Genomic DNA, 17,566 nt, shown 5'->3' on the forward strand with positions numbered 1-17,566 from the left:
TTGGAATAATCTGCTCATCAGCAAGCTCCGCAGGAGGCCGATAACGATCCTCCTGATCGTTTGAGTCAGGTGAGTCATGCAAATCTCGTCACACGCAATTCTGCTACCTAAATTATATTTTTGGTGTCATTTGTTTGATAGTAATAATGTCCAAGTATTTTACACTAAAGTCACATTTTAGGAAGCAGGGACAACCCACAAATATAGTTTTAATGAATCTTTTAAATTGTTTTTATTAAATGTGCAATCAGATAAATATGCATGACACCTTTATTAAAAAATTAATTTAAAAGTTATTTTTATTGTTATTTTATCTTTATTTTATTTCCAATTGCTGTGAAAGACACCTATTTTAATTTCTTTATTGTAAGCGCCTTTTGGTGTACGTTCGATTTTCCTCTCCTTTCACGAAGGGCTCAGTCGATGACGTAGCAGAAAACCAACAAATTGGGTGTTTTATTTGAAAGAAAGAAAAAAAAACAACTGTTCTGAATTCCTGTGTCACATTCCGCAGGTAAATGCTGCCAGAGAGCAAAGGTCATGTCAGGATGTGTGGCGTTACTTCCGTAATGTTGCTCATTTTCGGAAGCAAACTGATGGGAACTACTCAACAGCGCCTCTGCAACTCAATTGATTTTTATGTCCATCCTTTGATTTTCGACTAATTTCGTCTGAATACATTTTGTCAAAACTCAAACACAGAACAACGATTTTTTTACATTTTTTTTTTGTAAACCGCATAATGTCACCCATAACATTAAGAAGACTTCAATCCCAGATTTGGACTCTTATACCTCAACTTTAAGTGAACCGGACCACACAAAGCAACGTTTTTAAAGTCTTTTAAACAAGAGCTGCCCTGCAACCGTATTGGAAAAGAAAAAAAAAGCAAAACGCAAACCAGCCGCTGGTTTTGGCTTTGCGCAAGTGCTTCCACTGAACATTTAATGCTCATTTGGATTTAAAAGAATTAAAGTGTGAGGTTTCACAGCATTAACCTCTCAGCGATTTCTGCCCGTATTATACACGGTGGCTCATTTCTTCCATTTGGTTGGTATTTCTTCGACTACTGTAAAGGGGGAAAAATGTGCGTCAGACAACCACTGGCCTCCATGTTCTGTCGAATCCCAATTTAAGGGGCTTGACAAGAGATTGAAACGGCGTTTGATAGCCTCTTCATCCTCATCTTAAGTTTGTTTATGTTTCCTTCGCCGTGTCCTTCAGGCCCAAACACTCCCAACTCCCCACCGCCGCCAGCTCAATAAATGTTTTCCATCTCTCTCCTGAGTCAGACATTCCAAATGGATCCGTTTCCCCATTTCCTGTTGCTGTCTTTCGATCTTTCTTCTCCTCCGCCGCCGTGACTTCTGTCCTTGCTAATGTTCATTTGGCAAATTAGGACTAAACAACCCCCCCCCCACCCCACCCCCACGTTTGCGTTTACCTGCTTGTTCGTGTCTATAGCGTCAAAGTCTATTTGGTACAATCGACTCAAGACTCAAGAGAGACGACGACGGCGTTGTTGCTTTGCCAGGCCACTCCGCTCAGGCGAGTGCTTGACGGATGGCGGCGGGTGTAGCGACGCTCCAACACCCGATTGTATTCCCATCTGTTGTGGGACGGCGTCTTGTCTCTTGTTGAATTCCAAAGGGTATTGTTCACGCCACCCGATATTGTACCACACAAACATGGGATGAATGCGTGGATGATGGAGACAGGAGTGACAGTTGTTCTGCTTCTCACACGATTTCTCAACTATGATTTGGGGGGGGGGGTGCGTATTCAAGAAGGCGCAGCATACACATGGCATCGAGATGCTCACAGTACTTCACGTCGAGGCAATTTAGAGTCTTCAAGAAAACGAGTATTCATGTTTTTGGGATGTGGGAGGAAGTCAAATACCGTATTTTCCGGACTATAAGCCACAACTTTTTCCCTAAATTTTGAACCACGCGGCTAATACAACGGTGCAGCATTTCTGTTGTTTTTTTATTTCACCACTAGGGGCGCTCTATAGTTCAGAAAATACGCTAAATAAATCTAATTTTTTTTCTTATGGGACTGTTCTGTTTTAATTAGCAAAGTTGTTGCCGTGTTCAAAGGCACAGTTATAACAATCTGTTTATGTACCTTTATGTGCATTCACTGTACAAACACAGAAATGGTTATGGTTGGAAAAAAAAAAGACTTTCAGGTGAAAAAAAGAAAAAGATAATGTAGTTGGTCCCGTTTCTATATGGCAAACTCCGAGCAGTAGTTAGCTCAAATGCATTTCATCCAAATAATCTTTATACCTGCACTATTGCCGATCGCTTTGTCTTGACATGCAAACGCGAGTGCACAAAGTGCTTGTCACGCATTCCTGTGGTCTCGATGTGGAGAAACGTCTCCGTACCTGCAAAGTCGCCCACTCGCTCGTTTCTCCAATCACGCCCTTCCTGTAACGCATTCTACGCACACGCCACTTTTAACGCCGTCAAAGCGGCTTGACCTCATCGGCGTCACTGGTGAGCTCGAGGCTGTTTCATCTTGAACCGGTTGCCACAAATTGTACAAAAAAATTAATTAATAAATAACCATTCACGCTCACATTCACGGCTGTCATATAACATCATCGTATTTGTATACGCAGTACACACAGTTTGCACCATTATTTTGATGTATTTTTAAGTCGTGGAAAATATATTACGATATAATTACGATATATTACGATAGGAATTGGTAATAAAAAGTTACTAGTAACCATGAGGAAAAAAAAAAATACAATTTCAACACAGATTTTCTGCCAAAATAAAAAGTAGAAATAGTAGTCGAGGTACACACACAGTTTTAGTAAAAGGGCGGTTCTGGCCCCAGGCCTTGGGTTTGCCACCTGCCCTAATACGTACATCAATATCACGACTGACAATCGCTCGCAGCTACTTTACTAAACCTCTGACTAAACATTCCACAGGCAAACGTCACTTTTCAATAAGGCAACTTTCACTTGAAATCGTTTTTAAGGCCGCAAATCACACCGTTGTTAGGGCGTCTCCAGATCACAAGATGACTTGTAATCTGACGCTTATAAGATGTCTTGTTTTTTATCCCCCCAGGTGTTTATTTTCTCGCTTTGCCAAAAAGGGATTAGGAACTTAACTTTTAATACCATTCAGGCATCAGCTGAGCACATCAAACAACTTTGAGAGTTTAGGGAACACTGCTGAGCCTCGCCATGTCGGCCGCTGAGGAGTTGTTGTTGGTTTTGTTGGTGCTCACAATGTGGCATCGTAAGGGGGGGGGGGGGTTGAATATAAGGGGTGTTTAAGTCATGGGTGGCGTGTTTAAGCAACCTAAATCAACCCCGGATGAGACTGTACCGTTTTTACGAGGCGCGACATGTTCGCAGACGCTTTCAGACCGCCGTGCATTGAGATGACACCAGTGTGTGACCGCACCGCAATAAATGAGCTTGTTAAAAAGGGACACGCCGTGCGGATTACAAATGAAGAGTCGCACAACTACCGACACAATAGCTAATTGGCGGGAAGCAGACAAAGGGTTTGGAGGACAGAACAAAACTTGTTTTTACATGTCCTCCAAACAAGAAGACAAGTGCAGAATTTGGGCCACTAATTTCAAAAGACCAGTTTTATAAAGAAATTACATTTTTGTGTGTCAAGTGTTTCAATTTTTATAATATGTTGTTGATTTAGTGACAAATTCTACTCTAGGGTGCACCCATCTTAACAAATCGACTTCCGACTATCACGGCTTGGTCCCATCGTACCGCTGTCATTTTGAAGGTACAGTAAGTTTGTTAAGAATTGCTGTAATATAATACTTTCTTTGCTCTAGAAGGAGTCGTGCCGCATCCTTTGCCTTTGAGACGTTTTCTAGTGTTTGCATTGTCACCGTTGTCTTGTAAAGTGACCCTTATTCGGATGTAAATGACACAACCGCCAACGCACTAACAAGGACTGTGTGGATTTAGATCAGATTACAACTACATTCAATCTTATCAGTTGCGGTCCTTTCCTGGTATTAATTCGCTTTAGAAGGGTCCGTGTTGCAGTTTTGTTATGGTGAAGTCTTGTTAAATGGGGTAAATTTCCTTTACAAAAAAGGACAGGCGAAGACGTGAAAGTAAATACAGTGTGAAAGCTGTTTGACTTTCCTCTACCTCACCTCTTCCAAAGTGCTTCACAAGGACGGTTCCGCTGGCTTATTTGCCATCTACGGGCCTTCCGCCTTCGTGCCTCGTCATCTGTGTGTTGTGGGTTTCTTGGAATTGGGTGACAGAAACTTAAAAAAAAAAAAAAAAAGGAGAAAACAAAAAGTGTGCTTAGAAAGGCAACAGGCCAAAAGGAAGAGTCCTGAGGGAGACAAATATTGAACAGTCATGTGGCACTCACTGTGTTTTGACGCTTGTTGGCTGCCAGGACACCGCCCAATTTGCACACACCTGTGCTTGAGATCCTTCACGTGTAGCTCAACGCTTGTAGGGCCTGCTTCCAAAGAAAACAAAAGGGTGAAGGGTGGTAAAATGAAAATTATCTTTGCACAGTAATCAAGTAAATAATTTGCGCATAGTTGTTCTAAATCGATCAACTGGTCCTGGGTTCTCTACCTCTAACTTTTGACTTAAAAAAAAATCCTGGGTCTGAAAGAGCTACTTAATGCAACTCTTGTGAGTGTGTTTCCGTCACAAATCATTTACCTGCTGTTAAATCCCCACTGTGTATGATTCAATCATGTCCACATGTTGGATTTTTCAGTGGGACCGGGCCCAAACAAGACCCAGGACTGTTTTGCTCTCGCACATCAGAGGGGTCACGACTCAACTTCTCACATTTATGTGAGCTAAACGGCAAGCTGGCAAGCTAATTTGCTGGTATATGTTTTGGTTTGCTCTCCTGGGCTGGTTTGTGCTGGCTTGCTGGCCAATGAGCCTTCTTTGCACTTTGACCCCCGGTTTGTAGGAGAGATGGTGGCAGTGGAAGGGTCAAGGCGCTGCCGAGTACTTCAGGTACCGTTTAAGGAGGCGCATGAGGTTACGCAACCTGGCGTGTTAATGACTCAAGGGGGACTTGAGGAATGTCCGCCATCAATGGCACTCTTTTACATCATTGCCTGTTGGCGGCAACACAATTAGCTTTGCTGTGGTAAAAATGGACAATTGTGCGCTGTGTGCCACATAACAACTATGACGACCATGTGAGATATCACGAGAAAATGTGCAATATCGTGAGCCAGGACACCAGCACAAAATATCCCCATTTAGAATTCGAATAGGTTGTCACAGTGATCAACCCTGACAACTGATACATAACTAGTTGTATTTGATTTAAAGTTGGATTCATTTGTTGGTTAAAAGGGACCATACTTCTATAGTTGGGTAGGTTTAATATAACACATATTTTGACATTTTCGAAATAGAAAAACATTTAACATAAAACAACTTTGATTTATGGTAACTCAACATGAGAATTGGCATTGACATGAGCACAATTAGCATCGTTTATTTTACAAAACATTTTCAGTATGAAATATTCATTTCAGCACGAAAACGTAACTTGCTCGTAGAAATATAATTTAGCAGGTTTGGCGAAAAGGGGAAAATAAAAGAACTATCTGGAAATACCGTAGTAACATTTGTAGAATTCAGGAAAAGAACTCATTAGCATGATGCTAACTTAACATGAGAATCGCCATTGACATTCTAATACGTTTTACATTGTTGTTGGTTTCTTACATTTTAGCATGATAATGAACGCAGTCTAAACGCATGACATGTTAGTTTCACAAAGAGATGTAAAAGATAAGCAGAAAGTACTAACTTTCTTTATCTGTAGCTTCGTACGGCATGACTGAATGGACAAACAGTGTAGGATGAAAACGTATTGTGGCCATTAGTCGGACGTTATGAAGGAGAAATACTTTGCTTCTGTACTTTACACGACTATTAAATTTTCTGACAACTTTTTACTTTTATTACCTATATTTGAAAACAAATATCTCGACATTGTACTCCTTATTTTGTCAAAATAGGCTCTTTATTTGGGCTTGACCTATGACCCCAGCCTCTTTGGCCAGCTTGCGTCAAATATCATTCAGAATCATTTTATGTCTTAGAAAATTTAACTCAAACTTACTTAACCTCTGCCTCCTTGCATTGAATATTGTTCAAAACAAATCAGGCCCTTGCCTTGACACGCCCGGGACCGCTTAGACAACAGCTATTTGCCGGTGAATTGTTAGTTGACAGTTACAGCCAGTCTGTCGGGATCGTCATCACTTTCCACGCTGACTCGTCCCGGGCAACGCCTCGGGATGCTCAGAATTCCTCCGCCAGGCACTCTCCCACACATGGTCCCGTTGCCCAGGGGAAGTTTGTGTATCGAGTCTCACCTGCACACCTGCAACACAGCCAAGCCCAGTTGGCTAAAAACAAAGTGATGATAGCATGCTTGGCAAGAGCACACGGTGTGTGACCACGCTATGCTGTGCGGCAAGAACTAACCTATGGGAGTGCTTATGAAGGTCGCGCTACTTTGACCTCAGTTTAAAAGTTAATGCAAAGCATGAGATTGATTTACGTTTGTCCGAAATTATCCACAGATGTGAGAGTCAATGGTTGAGGTCTATAAGTGTCCTGCATCATGTACCATGGCTCTCGGACAACTGGGATAGGCGGCTATGGAAAATGGATTAATGGGAATAATAATATATTTTTGATTTTGTGTTTTTACGCGCTGTCAGGCAAATCATGTTTTTAAAATGGGTTTATTGGTATTTGTCAACATGCAGTCGAACATTCCAACATTCCAAACTGATTGGGAACAGAATGGCACGGACAGAAGCAGACACATTTTTTTCTCTTACAAACTGGAAATTTGCTCAAGCTCCTTGTTCCCAAATTTAAGTGAAAACAACGCCCCCAAAAAACTAAAAAAATAAATAAATAAAATTTTAAACAGTAAATAAAAGTTAAAATTGGGGGTAATAGGGAACTCTGCAAAAATATCTAAATGAATCAGTGATGTACACAATTTAAGAAAATAGATATTGTAAATATGTTTTATATTAAAATACATCTAAGTTTATTGCTGCTGTCAGCCAATGCAGTGCAGCAGAGTACTATCTGTACTGTACTGTACTGCACAGTAAAGTTATTTGAAACATTTGAAGTATGCTTTTTACCTGCAAACTCGTGTGACCTGCACGTTTCACAGCCAGCTGGCCAGCGAGCACTCAACCTGCCCCCGCCCCCTTTCACATGCTACCCCCGAGCTGATTGGCTCACGTCCGGTGACGTCCTTCATATGGGCGTGCCCGCGGTAGCATCTTATTAACGAGAACGAGGAGAGGAAGTCAGAGCAATTTAAACAGCAGTCAGTCACACACATTTTGTAACCTGGATTACCCCCCCCCCTCTTTCCGATGCTTAAATATTTTTTTCAATCATGCTCAGCTCTACCTGATCCCTCAGAATTTTTGTTCTGTCCTTAGACGGTTGATTTGAAACTTTGTTGAACGATGCTCAGCGCTGCGAAGATTGACAACAAGAGCGGAATGGTGGCAAAAGTCCACACCAGGATAAGATCGGATCCCTTCTCGGCCAATTACGACCTGGCTGTCAAAGAACTGGGCCGGTATGTGCTGTCTTTGGCTGCATTGTTTTGTTTGTATCCACTGAGCCGCAAAAAAAAAGCCTCGAATGGGTCCCACGGCGCTTTGTAAACTAAAGTGATTGTGTTAATCACATTAGTTGGTTTGCGTCAGGCACGTGTGAGTGAGACGCGTGTGGCTTTGCCAGGCTGAAATTTTGGAATTCTCGTGCAGAAAAAGATCCGCTTTTTGAATTCATGTGCAAAAAAAAAAAAAAAAGGTTCTTTTGGAATTCCTGGGAGGAGATTTGTTTCTTTGCTCAAATTTGAGATGATGTGGGAATTTCCTCATTGTGGGACTAATGAAGGTTATCTTATCTTGGGGATAGAAACCAAAGTTAATTACATACATACATAAAATTACATTAATGTAATTTTGGAAGTCATTTGTGCAGCATTGTGTTGTGTTGAATTCCATTCAGCCATCCTCTAAATTAGAGGGAGGCTCCTTACCACAAAATAGAGGGGGCATATAAAGACAAACAAGCATTCACACTCGCATTCCTTTAGGACAATTTAAGGTCCCTTTTCAAGTTTTTGGAATGTGGGAGGAAACTGGATTACTACCTTGAGAAAGTATAGTAAGAACACGCGAATGCCACGCGTGAAGACCTCGGGTGAAAATTGAACCCAGAACTGAGACGCAGACCTGCAGTCTGTGTTGAACTCTTTCTTTAAATTAGAAAAACAAAACACATTTTACCAGGGGACACTTCTACACACTGACAAACATGTACAACGCAGGTGTCAAACTCAAGGCATGGGGGCCAGATCTGGCCCGCCACATTATTTTATGTATCGACTTAATGTCTCTTGCAAAAATAGCAAAATTGCAAATTATCTTAATTTTCAAAAACATTGAAATAGTTCAAGCATTTTTATGATGAAAATAAATGCACCCGCTGACTCATACTGCGCGGTGTTTTAATGTTGCCCCACTTGTGCATGTGGCCAAATAAGGTGAGCGTAATATTCAAAAGTGTTAATCACAGCTTTGGAAATAGCATCAGAAGTTTCTGAGCTCATCACAGCATCGAAAGCAAAGGCTAAATAAAGGGACGTCCATCCCGGGACAGCAGCCAGCACCAGTATGATTGTCTGTGTGTGTGTGTGTGTGTGTGTGTGTGTGTGTGTCTTGGAGAGTGGAGTGTGGGGGGGGGGGGGGGGGGGGGCATAAAGCTCTAGACAGAGTAGCAGGAGCATCTTCCTTCCCCCCACTTTGACGGACGTCAAACCTCTCCACGTCTTTTGTCCCCACCACATCAGTTTAAAACGGGCCCACGTAATCGCATTAAAGTAACGCAGTGCGGACTGTACGTGTGTGTGTGTCTTTGCATTCCTGCAGATTAGATTTGTAGTTTTCACTCTTACAAGGGGGGTAGGGGGGGTAGTTGAGCATATTAGAGCTTGTTTGCAGCCGGATATTAAACGCTACTCCGTCAGGTCCTTCATCATCATCATGACCTGAACACCGCAGGAACAGCACGCATGTGTTCTTGTCATTTTTCATGCCGCAAAAATTCCGCAGGGAGTCCGTTTCTCAAGCGTTATGCTGTGCATAAAACCGCACCAACGTGATGGTGTTTTGGTCTAACAGCTTCTTTGGACGACAGCCATGTTTGGTAACCTTTGACCCCTGTTTGAAAAGTCCCCCACTCGGCGCTCTCTGCAGCCATTGATCACATCTTTTCATCACACATGTAGTCCCCCAGCCCACATGGCGCTCCTTCGCCACGGGGTTAATTAACTTGAGAAAAGGCTCTGACGGGCGTTTTTGCCTTTTTACATTCTTTCTACAATGACTCAGAGGCTCTGGACCTCGAACGGTGAGACTGGATTCGGTTCGACAGTGTGGGAATGTTCGGGGGATGAAAATGAGCGGCACCACGCTGACTGGGCCCTTTCAGGTGCATTGTGGTCGCTTTCAAAAACATGCTGGCCGCAGCTCAATGTTGAGCCAATGACCCCCACCTCCCTAACTCACCCCTCGCCTCCGGCCTGGTCAGGTGGGTGGTCCCCGGGTCGGTGGTACCAACTGGCTATCTTTTTGTATGACTGTCATGACCTCTGTGTGGAGGCGTCAGCACGCATCCATTTGTCCATGTCGCTGTCAGCTGTGTTGTAAGAAAAAGAGGAGGGAGGACAACTTGACCTTTTGACTAATGAACATGTGAACGCCCACAACATTTAGGCAGCGTCTCGTTGTTTGTCTTCAAGGGTGTCCTCGGTTTGGGACGCCATTGATACTTACGTCAAAATAAATCCGACATTGAGTAAGTCCTCCTCTGCAGTAGTTGGCGCCATACTCCGGCAGACTGACACATCGACGAGTCATCATCTGCGTCAGAAAGAAAAGTTCTTAGTTCACCATTTTTTGTCACAGCTTCAATCGAAATGTATTCGATCAAAAGTAGCAGTGAGAAATGGCCTGACTTCTCGCAGTGTTGTGAATCCGCTTGTGCTTCCACTGGTCAGACCTTCCAAGCAGGGGAAGGAAAAGAAAAAAGATAAAAAAGTGGCCTGCTGAGTGTTTAATGGCATTTCCTGTGCACATATTTGAGCTCAATAGCAACATCTGTGCTGTCCAATGAAACCACTTGGCCTTTTTTTTTTCTCCGTGTGTGCGTGCGTGCGTGTGTGGCCCATTGGAGTAAGTTGGGGCTATTCTATGCATCCTGTACTTTAATAAAAAATAAAATGCTGTTTCAAATGTAAATGACTGTCTGTCTCCAGCGGCAAGTTTGCAGTGGTGAAAAAGTGCACGGAGAAGGCCACGGGCAAGCAGTATGCCGCAAAGTTTCTGCGCAAGCGGCGGAAGGGTCAGGACTGCCGCGTGGACATCCTCAACGAGATCGCCGTGCTGGAGCTGGCCAAGTGCAACCCGTACGTGGTGGCCCTTCACGAGGTCTACGAGACGGCTACCGAGATCGTCCTGGTGCTGGAATGGTAAGAATGAAAAGTCGGCAACTTGCGTCTGCGTTTTTTTTTTGTCAAAACACGATCAAGAATTTATTTATTTATTTTTTGCTATAATTTGCTTTTTGCTATAATTAACTAAAAATTTGGAGAAAAAAAAAGCGAGAAGAAGTCAAAATGCGCTTTCTCACTTGAAATGCACTCACTCAATTCTCATAAGTAGAAGTGTGTGAGTGGAACTATTCTGCAGACTACCTTTAAACGCTCACAGGAAATGGAGACACATTTGCAAACAACCTCGTGGTTTGAAATGCGAAGTCGACTCATTGCGGCCTCGCCGCGACGCCACGCCGACTGTTCTAACGAAGTGCAAAAGCGGGAAGTAGCAATGAAGATTGTGGCAATCAAGTTTGCATTTGGTTACACTGCATCGCACGAATCGGTCTCACAAACCCCCCGTCCCCCTCCATTTCCCGTGCAAGGCCGTAAGCAAAGCTGCTAAAAGTAGCACGCTGGCCGCCAAACGCACGCACAAACGCAGTCGCACTTATTTCTCATGGCCGCAACCACATCCGCCGTCTTGTCTGTGAAATAGACGCGAGTTTCTCAGCGCTTCACGTGCAGCTGCAGCCTGTAGCCTACCACATAACCCCCCCCCCAACTTCTTTTTTTTTTTTTTTTTTTTTTTTTTTTGCTCACTGCAAAATAACTAGTCTGGGCAAAGTCTGCATGAGAAGTCAGATTTGAATCTTCTGAACTTAACGCTCAGTCTTGCCTCACTCGACTTGCGCCTTTCCAGCCTGAACATGTAGTGGAGCAATCTGTTTTCAGTCCCATCACAAATTTTGTTTTCTGAGCTAAACAGTGAAACAGTGATATAATACCCCCCCCCCACCACCACCACCAAAAAAAAGAAATAAAAGCATCCACGACGACATTATTTACATCGTAAGCAGTTTTAGTTTACCCTGGCTAAGACACAACTTGAAAGTTATCTTTTAATTTCCTGTTTTCATTTATTTACATTTGAGAACAGTCCCCCCCCCCCTCTTCCATTTGCTTTTCCAATCTTGCATTGTCTAAACTGGCCCGCAACTCTTATGACCTCACTGGTCTTTTTTTAAAAAAAATTGGGCAGCAACCCAGCGGTCCGATAACTCACTGGACCGGACAGCCAAGCAAGGACGTCTGCACCAAGACTCACTCAACAGGAGGTTAACTCGCCGTAAGCCTGAGACAGACCCCCCCCCCCATGTTTAATAGCCATTTACTTGGAGATTTAAGGCTGATCTGATCTCAACCATTCAGCCATGTGGTCAACTGCGGGCTTTAATCTGGCTGCTTGCTGTCGGGGGAGGAACGTCTGAAGCCGTGAGAGCGTTTGCTCCATAGGAAGAAATGTGGACCCCCCCCAAAAAAGTGTTTACGATAAACATATCGACTTTTTGGATTTTTAAAATGTGGAGGTGGAAAAGTCGGTGCACTTGCTCTTACTCATCTTAGTGTTCTGTGCACTAAATATTTTCACGGTTTGCAAGCCGATCCGGGAAATAAATCCGAAAGCTGACTTTCAATGCAAGGGAGTAAAAATGGTCAAATTCTGTCTGATTAACGGCAAATGCAGACCTAAGATCCACGAAGCAAAACAACTCTCAACCTCCTCTTTGTTGCCAGATGAAAGTACACCCGATGCGTGCAGATCATTTGCGGGAGGGCGGTCGGAGTACAACACGAAAGATCACATCAGATCCTCAAAATCCAGCAAAACATCGGCGCTGTTTTCACAGCTGAGGCCGGCCGCGGCGTCCCGGTGGTCGACGCGATTACGTAACCCCATCGCAACGTTTCCTCCTGACGATTAAAAAGCACGCGCGACGGTTTAAATCCTCCACACGTGCTTCCAGTTTTTCAACCGTCACGCCTTGATCTCGCACAACTTCGCTTTAATCGTCGCTCTGTAGCGGGCGGGCCGAGTTATCTGCAAAAAATGTGGAAAAATGATTTGAAGTATAATCCCTGGGAAGAGCAAAGTGCTGGGAGGTCTTGTTACCAAACGCAATCTTTTCAAGGTCCCTCATTTCGATTTAATGTTATCGAGGCCTGACATCATTCGGCAGATGGAGCACAGAATGTTTCCCCACCGTGCAAAGTCGACCCGTCCAACATTCAACCCTTCCCGAGTATCTCTTCTTATCTTGAATGTGCTGCCAACTCACCCCGTCTCGATTCGCCGCTGGAATATGACATGGCTACCGTTAGCACACACACACACACAAAGTTGTTGTCAAGCCCAAAGTACAAAGATATGGCGTTATGTAACTCTTGGGATTGTGTTTAGGTTTGTTGTCCTCAATTAGATCGACAGGATGGGACAGAATGGCTTTTTGTTCCCTTGTAGGAACGTAAACCCGACGGAAGAGAACTAAGGTTGCGGTTGTTCACTTTGAGACAAGTTGAAACGAATACAGCAGGTGACGAAACCCTGAATTTGTATGCAAGTCGGAAGACGCCGCTATCCATCATGAAGCTGCATTAACCGAGTATTCATTTCATTGTGAGAATTGACATCCTGAACTTTTGAGACCAACACTGATGTAACGCAAGAATTCCGGTCAAAGTCAATTCATCCAGGTTAGCCTTTTCACGTCCATCAAATCCCAGATTCCATCCACAATATAGGAATTTCTATCTTCGCCTGTACCTCAGGACTTGACAAAATCCATTGTTCATCTCCAAACTTCTTTTCAAAGAGGCAAAACTAACAAACGGCAATCAAAATGTAACACTACGGGTCCTCCTTCTACAATGCACTTCTCCCGACTCAGTTTTTCCTCCTTCCTGTCCTTTTCCCACACCAGCGCCGCCGGCGGCGAGATCTTCGACCAGTGCGTCGCCGACAACGATGACGCCTTCACGGAGAAAGACGTCATCCGGTTGGCCCGGCAGATCCTAATGGGGGTGGCGTTCCTGCACCGCAACAATGTGGTGCATCTGGATCTGAAGGTAAGACGTTCTGTCTTGGACATTACGTGACGATATGGGGCAGACTACTACCTGGAGGTGGCGGAGTTATCCGCCAGTTATGTAACACCGCCCTGGGGGGGGTGCGGGGTTGGCGGGACGAGTAGATGAGGTCACAAAGCTATTACTTTTTTTTTTTTTTTTGCAAGGGTTGTTGTCCTTGAGTATTTGGTTTCACTGCCAGAAAACATGTCATCTTGATAAAAGCAATCCCATGTGGGTTCATGATTGGAGTGTCAGGAGATTCGATTCCCAAGCAAATCTGGCGTGAGTCCAAGCCATTGTGCACCGCAACAATTTATCCGGGAAGTCATCGGATGCGATGTTCGACCCGTTCTCCCTGATTGGCTTATCTTAGATCAGAGGCGAGGCGAGATGCCGACCGACGGCGCGGACTTCCAAATCCTCCGGGGTTCTTTTAATCTCAAACCAAGCGCCAAATCCCATTGGCTACTGATTTTGGCACTTATGTAACCTTGGTCCTTCCATTCCCGCAGCCACAGAACATCTTGCTGACCAGCGCCAGGCCCTTGGGCGACATCCGCATCGTGGACTTCGGCCTGTCCAGACGTGTGGACAGCATCAGCGAGGTCCGGGAGATTCTGGGTACTCCGGAGTATGTCGGTGAGTGCAGAAACTTTCACATACAGTGGACTCATGCTAGTTGTGGTGGGCTCAGGTAACGGGCTCGACCACAAATAGGAATATCTGTGACGCTCATTGTGATTGCCAGAAAACAGGAGAATGGGTTGAAAAAATAAATAAGCGCTGGGAATCGGTTTTGCTATGACAGCCTCTTGGTGTCAAGGAACAATGTTGAAGAGCTTCATGTAAAGCTTTGCCACCATCTTGTGGGATCTACAGGCAATTTAAAAAAATGTGTGTGTGTTTCAATTTCTTCACCATTGGTTAATTCAAGTTTTTTTTTTTTGTTCTAGCACCAGAAATTCTCAGCTATGAACCCATCAGCACTGCTACAGACATGTGGTAAGTGGAACCCCGAAGCTCATCCCCACCCTTAGCCACCAGGGCTAAAATTGTGCGACAACGCTAACAAGTCGTCTGTCTTGGCTCGCGTCCAGGAGCATCGGGGTTCTGACTTACGTCATGCTGACCGGCGAGTCACCTTTCCTGGGCGACGACAAGCAGGAGACGTTCCTCAACATCTCTCAGGTCAGCGTGGAGTACTCGCACGACACCTTCCAGGACATTTCGCCGCTGGCCGTCGACTTCATCAAGTCCCTGTTGGTGAAAAACCCCAGGTGAGGTTTACAGAGACGTGCGTGGATGTTCAGGATGTGAGTCAGGACGGAAACGCGTCTGAAATGAGCGCATGAGGCGAAAATGGCTTTCCTGTTTTGCAAGTTCTGACTTCATTTTGTAGTATTTTTTTGTTTTGATGACCTCAAAGTGGATGTCTGACTCATTTTTGATGAACGTGGTACAGAAGTATGAAAGCAAGTGCCGTTTGCGCTTTTTCTCCTATCAGCGTTGATAAATTAGCTGGGAACGAAAAAGATTCCTTGCGTAATCGACGAATGGCAACATTTTCTGCGTAAAACCCATTTTTTTTTTGTTCAATTTGGTTACGTAAAAAAAATAAATCAAAATCTTTCCACTCATCTATGATGTTATTCTTGTGTTCTCAGGAAGAGAGCCACAGCGGAGGAATGCCTGAGCCACCCTTGGCTGAACCCCCACCCCCTCGTGCACCATCACCTCCACGCCACACGGTCCTCGTCGTCCTTGGACGAACCCGACAACAGCCAGTCCGAGGAGTCGGATCCCGAGAGCCCGGCGCCGTCCCCGGAGCTGGGCCTGATGGGCTCGTACTTGGCGTGCCCGTGCCAGGGCGAGCTGAAGACGGGCTGCGGCTCGTTCACCTTCGCCGAGCCGCCCTTCGCCCCTCGGCCCGAAATACAGCAGGAGCTCATCTGCTGAAGGAGACACACACACACACACACACAGACAGATGGACTCACGCTTTAGAGACGCCTGTGTAGATTCACTCGAGGGGAAACGACGAGTATGAAGAAGAGTGGTTCCTCGTTTTAAACCGAATTGGCCTTCCAAACCGGATTGCTCGCAAGAGGCCACCCAACCTGGTTCCAGACGTCTCATCAGTCTACGATGAGTTTTTTCGGGTGAAGGAGAGGAGGAAAAAAAATGTTTGGACATTTTACAGTGAGCTAGCGCAAAAGAAGTTATTTTTTTATATTGTTTATTTATGTTGGATTTGCCTCGACCGTCAGCCAGAGTCAGCATTCTCAATTTTTCAATACAATCTTGAGCACTTTTTTTTAAATTTTTTTATTTTTAAATAAAAAAAAATGTTTAAAAAGGACTTTTCACGCAATCGCACAGCCCTCGCCTACTGTACATATGGTAAAAGTGCCACGTCGGTGTATTCACGTTGTTCTTATGGGCGTTTGCACAAGTCTTTGCACCTTTTTTTTTTTTTTTTTTTTTTTTAACAATTTGTACTTAACTGCGAAAATGCAGCAAGTTTTTTGAAAATGACTCACGGAGGCTGAATTAATTTGAATGGAAACTGATGAAGTCGTCCAATACGCAACGCTTGGGAGCAAGGCATCGCAATGTTGTTGGCGTTTCGACCAATAAACTGAAGTCCTTTTCTCGCCTACCTGTGTATCAATTTGGTAACATATCCGGCAATTTTCAATGTTAGCTTTTTATTTCTTTTCAGTTGTTGATGTTGCCTTTTGCTTGTGGATTTCAGCCAGTTTTGCACTTGTCCATGTGGACTTTTTTTTTTTTTTTGTTTAAAGTTGAATAAATGTTCTTGTCATTGCAAAATGTAAAGAGAAATACATGTACATTTTGTATCAAACTATTATGACTGAATATGTACATTTTATGAGAACACACGTCTTGCATGATAAAAATCAGGTTATGAGAAATCCACAAAAAACAGCGGTTGAAGATTGATGAGTTGACTCGTCAATACGAGTCGACTTTCCTACTCGAGGTTGAACTTGTTTATTTGCCAAGGTTGATATTAAATGAAAAAGAAGGAAATGCATTAAAATTGAAAAAAATTAACTAAAACTATAACTAGTCAACACATTTTTACTTTTTTAATCCAAGATGCTAGTTAACTTTTCTAAATGATTTTATGGAGCCGATTTCGAATCTTCCCTTGTATTTTTTTTTCATTAGAATAAAATAATAGTATGTAAAATAGTAATTAGTAATCATGAATTAAGGGTTAGGTTAAATGGGTTTATTTTTTTTTAAACATAGCTATAAATAATGCATGACAAATTTCGTACTGCGCAAGCTTTTATAGGTCCAAAGTAAGACATTTTTTGAAAGCGCAAAAAACAAATTATAAAACATCAAAAGCCTTCCCTAATTAATATGCAGTCGACCGCCGTAATTATTCAATGTGGGTCATTCCCATCTCGTCCGAAGTTGTCCCATTTCTTCAAGTGTACCCTCCTTCTTGGAAATTCCTACTTACATAATGTGGACATTCCTTACTGCTTAAATTACCAATAACACTTTGGGGGGTCCCCCCCCTCCAACAAAAAAAAAAACATACGCTTGAAGAGTTTGGAACATTCGCCCCATCCTGTGACCTGCAGTTCATCTTCCATATATGAGCGTGTATGGCTAATCAAATCCTGTTGTGCTTCATCCCTGCGGAATGCGTTGGATGATGCTCTGACCTCCTCGCTCGCTCCTGCCACATTCCGGCGGTGACCTCCAGCTTTTTAGCGCAAGTATGTGGCCACATGAACTCAAAAGTGGAGCAAAACACGAGCAGTTCTTCAAAGAAAATACTGTAAATAGCGCTATTGTTTCTTGAATTTTGATCAGAACGAGGATTTGAGAGAGAGAGGGGGGGGGTCATCTCTCAAAAGGAGAAGCGGCAGAACGGCTCAACACTCGTAAACCGCCGGTAATGTGTTTCTCATGGCGAGCGCGGAAAGGCAGCCGAATGCCTTTGGTTAGTC

At 43.8% G+C, this 17,566-nt stretch overlaps 2 protein-coding genes across 2 annotated transcripts in view; one reads left to right on the plus strand and one right to left on the minus strand.

The window, feature by feature from the left end:
* hsd17b1 (hydroxysteroid (17-beta) dehydrogenase 1) overlaps nt 1-9,763 on the minus strand; it is a 23,057-nt gene extending 13,294 nt beyond the window's left edge. Inside the window, exons 1-4 of the mRNA XM_088317902.1 lie at nt 9,634-9,763; nt 6,135-6,398; nt 4,395-4,487; nt 4,168-4,284 (exon numbers count right to left, since the gene is read on the minus strand). The gene's annotated coding sequence lies outside the window, so the exon portion shown is untranslated. The remainder of the gene's footprint in view (nt 1-4,167; nt 4,285-4,394; nt 4,488-6,134; nt 6,399-9,633) is intronic.
* Nucleotides 7,352-16,228, plus strand: stk17al (serine/threonine kinase 17a like). The gene is made up of 7 exons (XM_088317901.1): nt 7,352-7,634; nt 10,383-10,595; nt 13,424-13,568; nt 14,084-14,210; nt 14,525-14,573; nt 14,669-14,848; nt 15,236-16,228. The coding sequence occupies exons 1-7, from the start codon at nt 7,519-7,521 to the stop codon at nt 15,525-15,527; spliced, it is 1,122 nt and encodes a 373-aa protein (XP_088174027.1). The 5' UTR covers nt 7,352-7,518; the 3' UTR covers nt 15,528-16,228.
* The last annotated feature ends 1,338 nt before the right edge of the window (nt 16,229-17,566 follow it).

Source organism: Idiotropiscis lumnitzeri, chromosome 15 (assembly GCF_059441095.1).
Source record: "Idiotropiscis lumnitzeri isolate Australia: NSW breed Sydney's pygmy pipehorse chromosome 15, RoL_Ilum_1.0, whole genome shotgun sequence".
In the NCBI taxonomy this organism is placed as follows: Eukaryota; Metazoa; Chordata; class Actinopteri; order Syngnathiformes; family Syngnathidae; genus Idiotropiscis; species Idiotropiscis lumnitzeri.

Bases quoted from the DNA above. Each gene is read 5' to 3' on its own strand.
- stk17al (XM_088317901.1), top strand. From the start codon at position 7,519: ATGCTCAGCGCTGCGAAGATTGACAACAAGAGCGGAATGGTGGCAAAA. The intron at 13,569-14,083 runs GTAAGACGTTCT...CCATTCCCGCAG, and splicing joins TGGTGCATCTGGATCTGAAG to CCACAGAACATCTTGCTGAC. The intron at 14,211-14,524 runs GTGAGTGCAGAA...TTTTTGTTCTAG, and splicing joins GGGTACTCCGGAGTATGTCG to CACCAGAAATTCTCAGCTAT.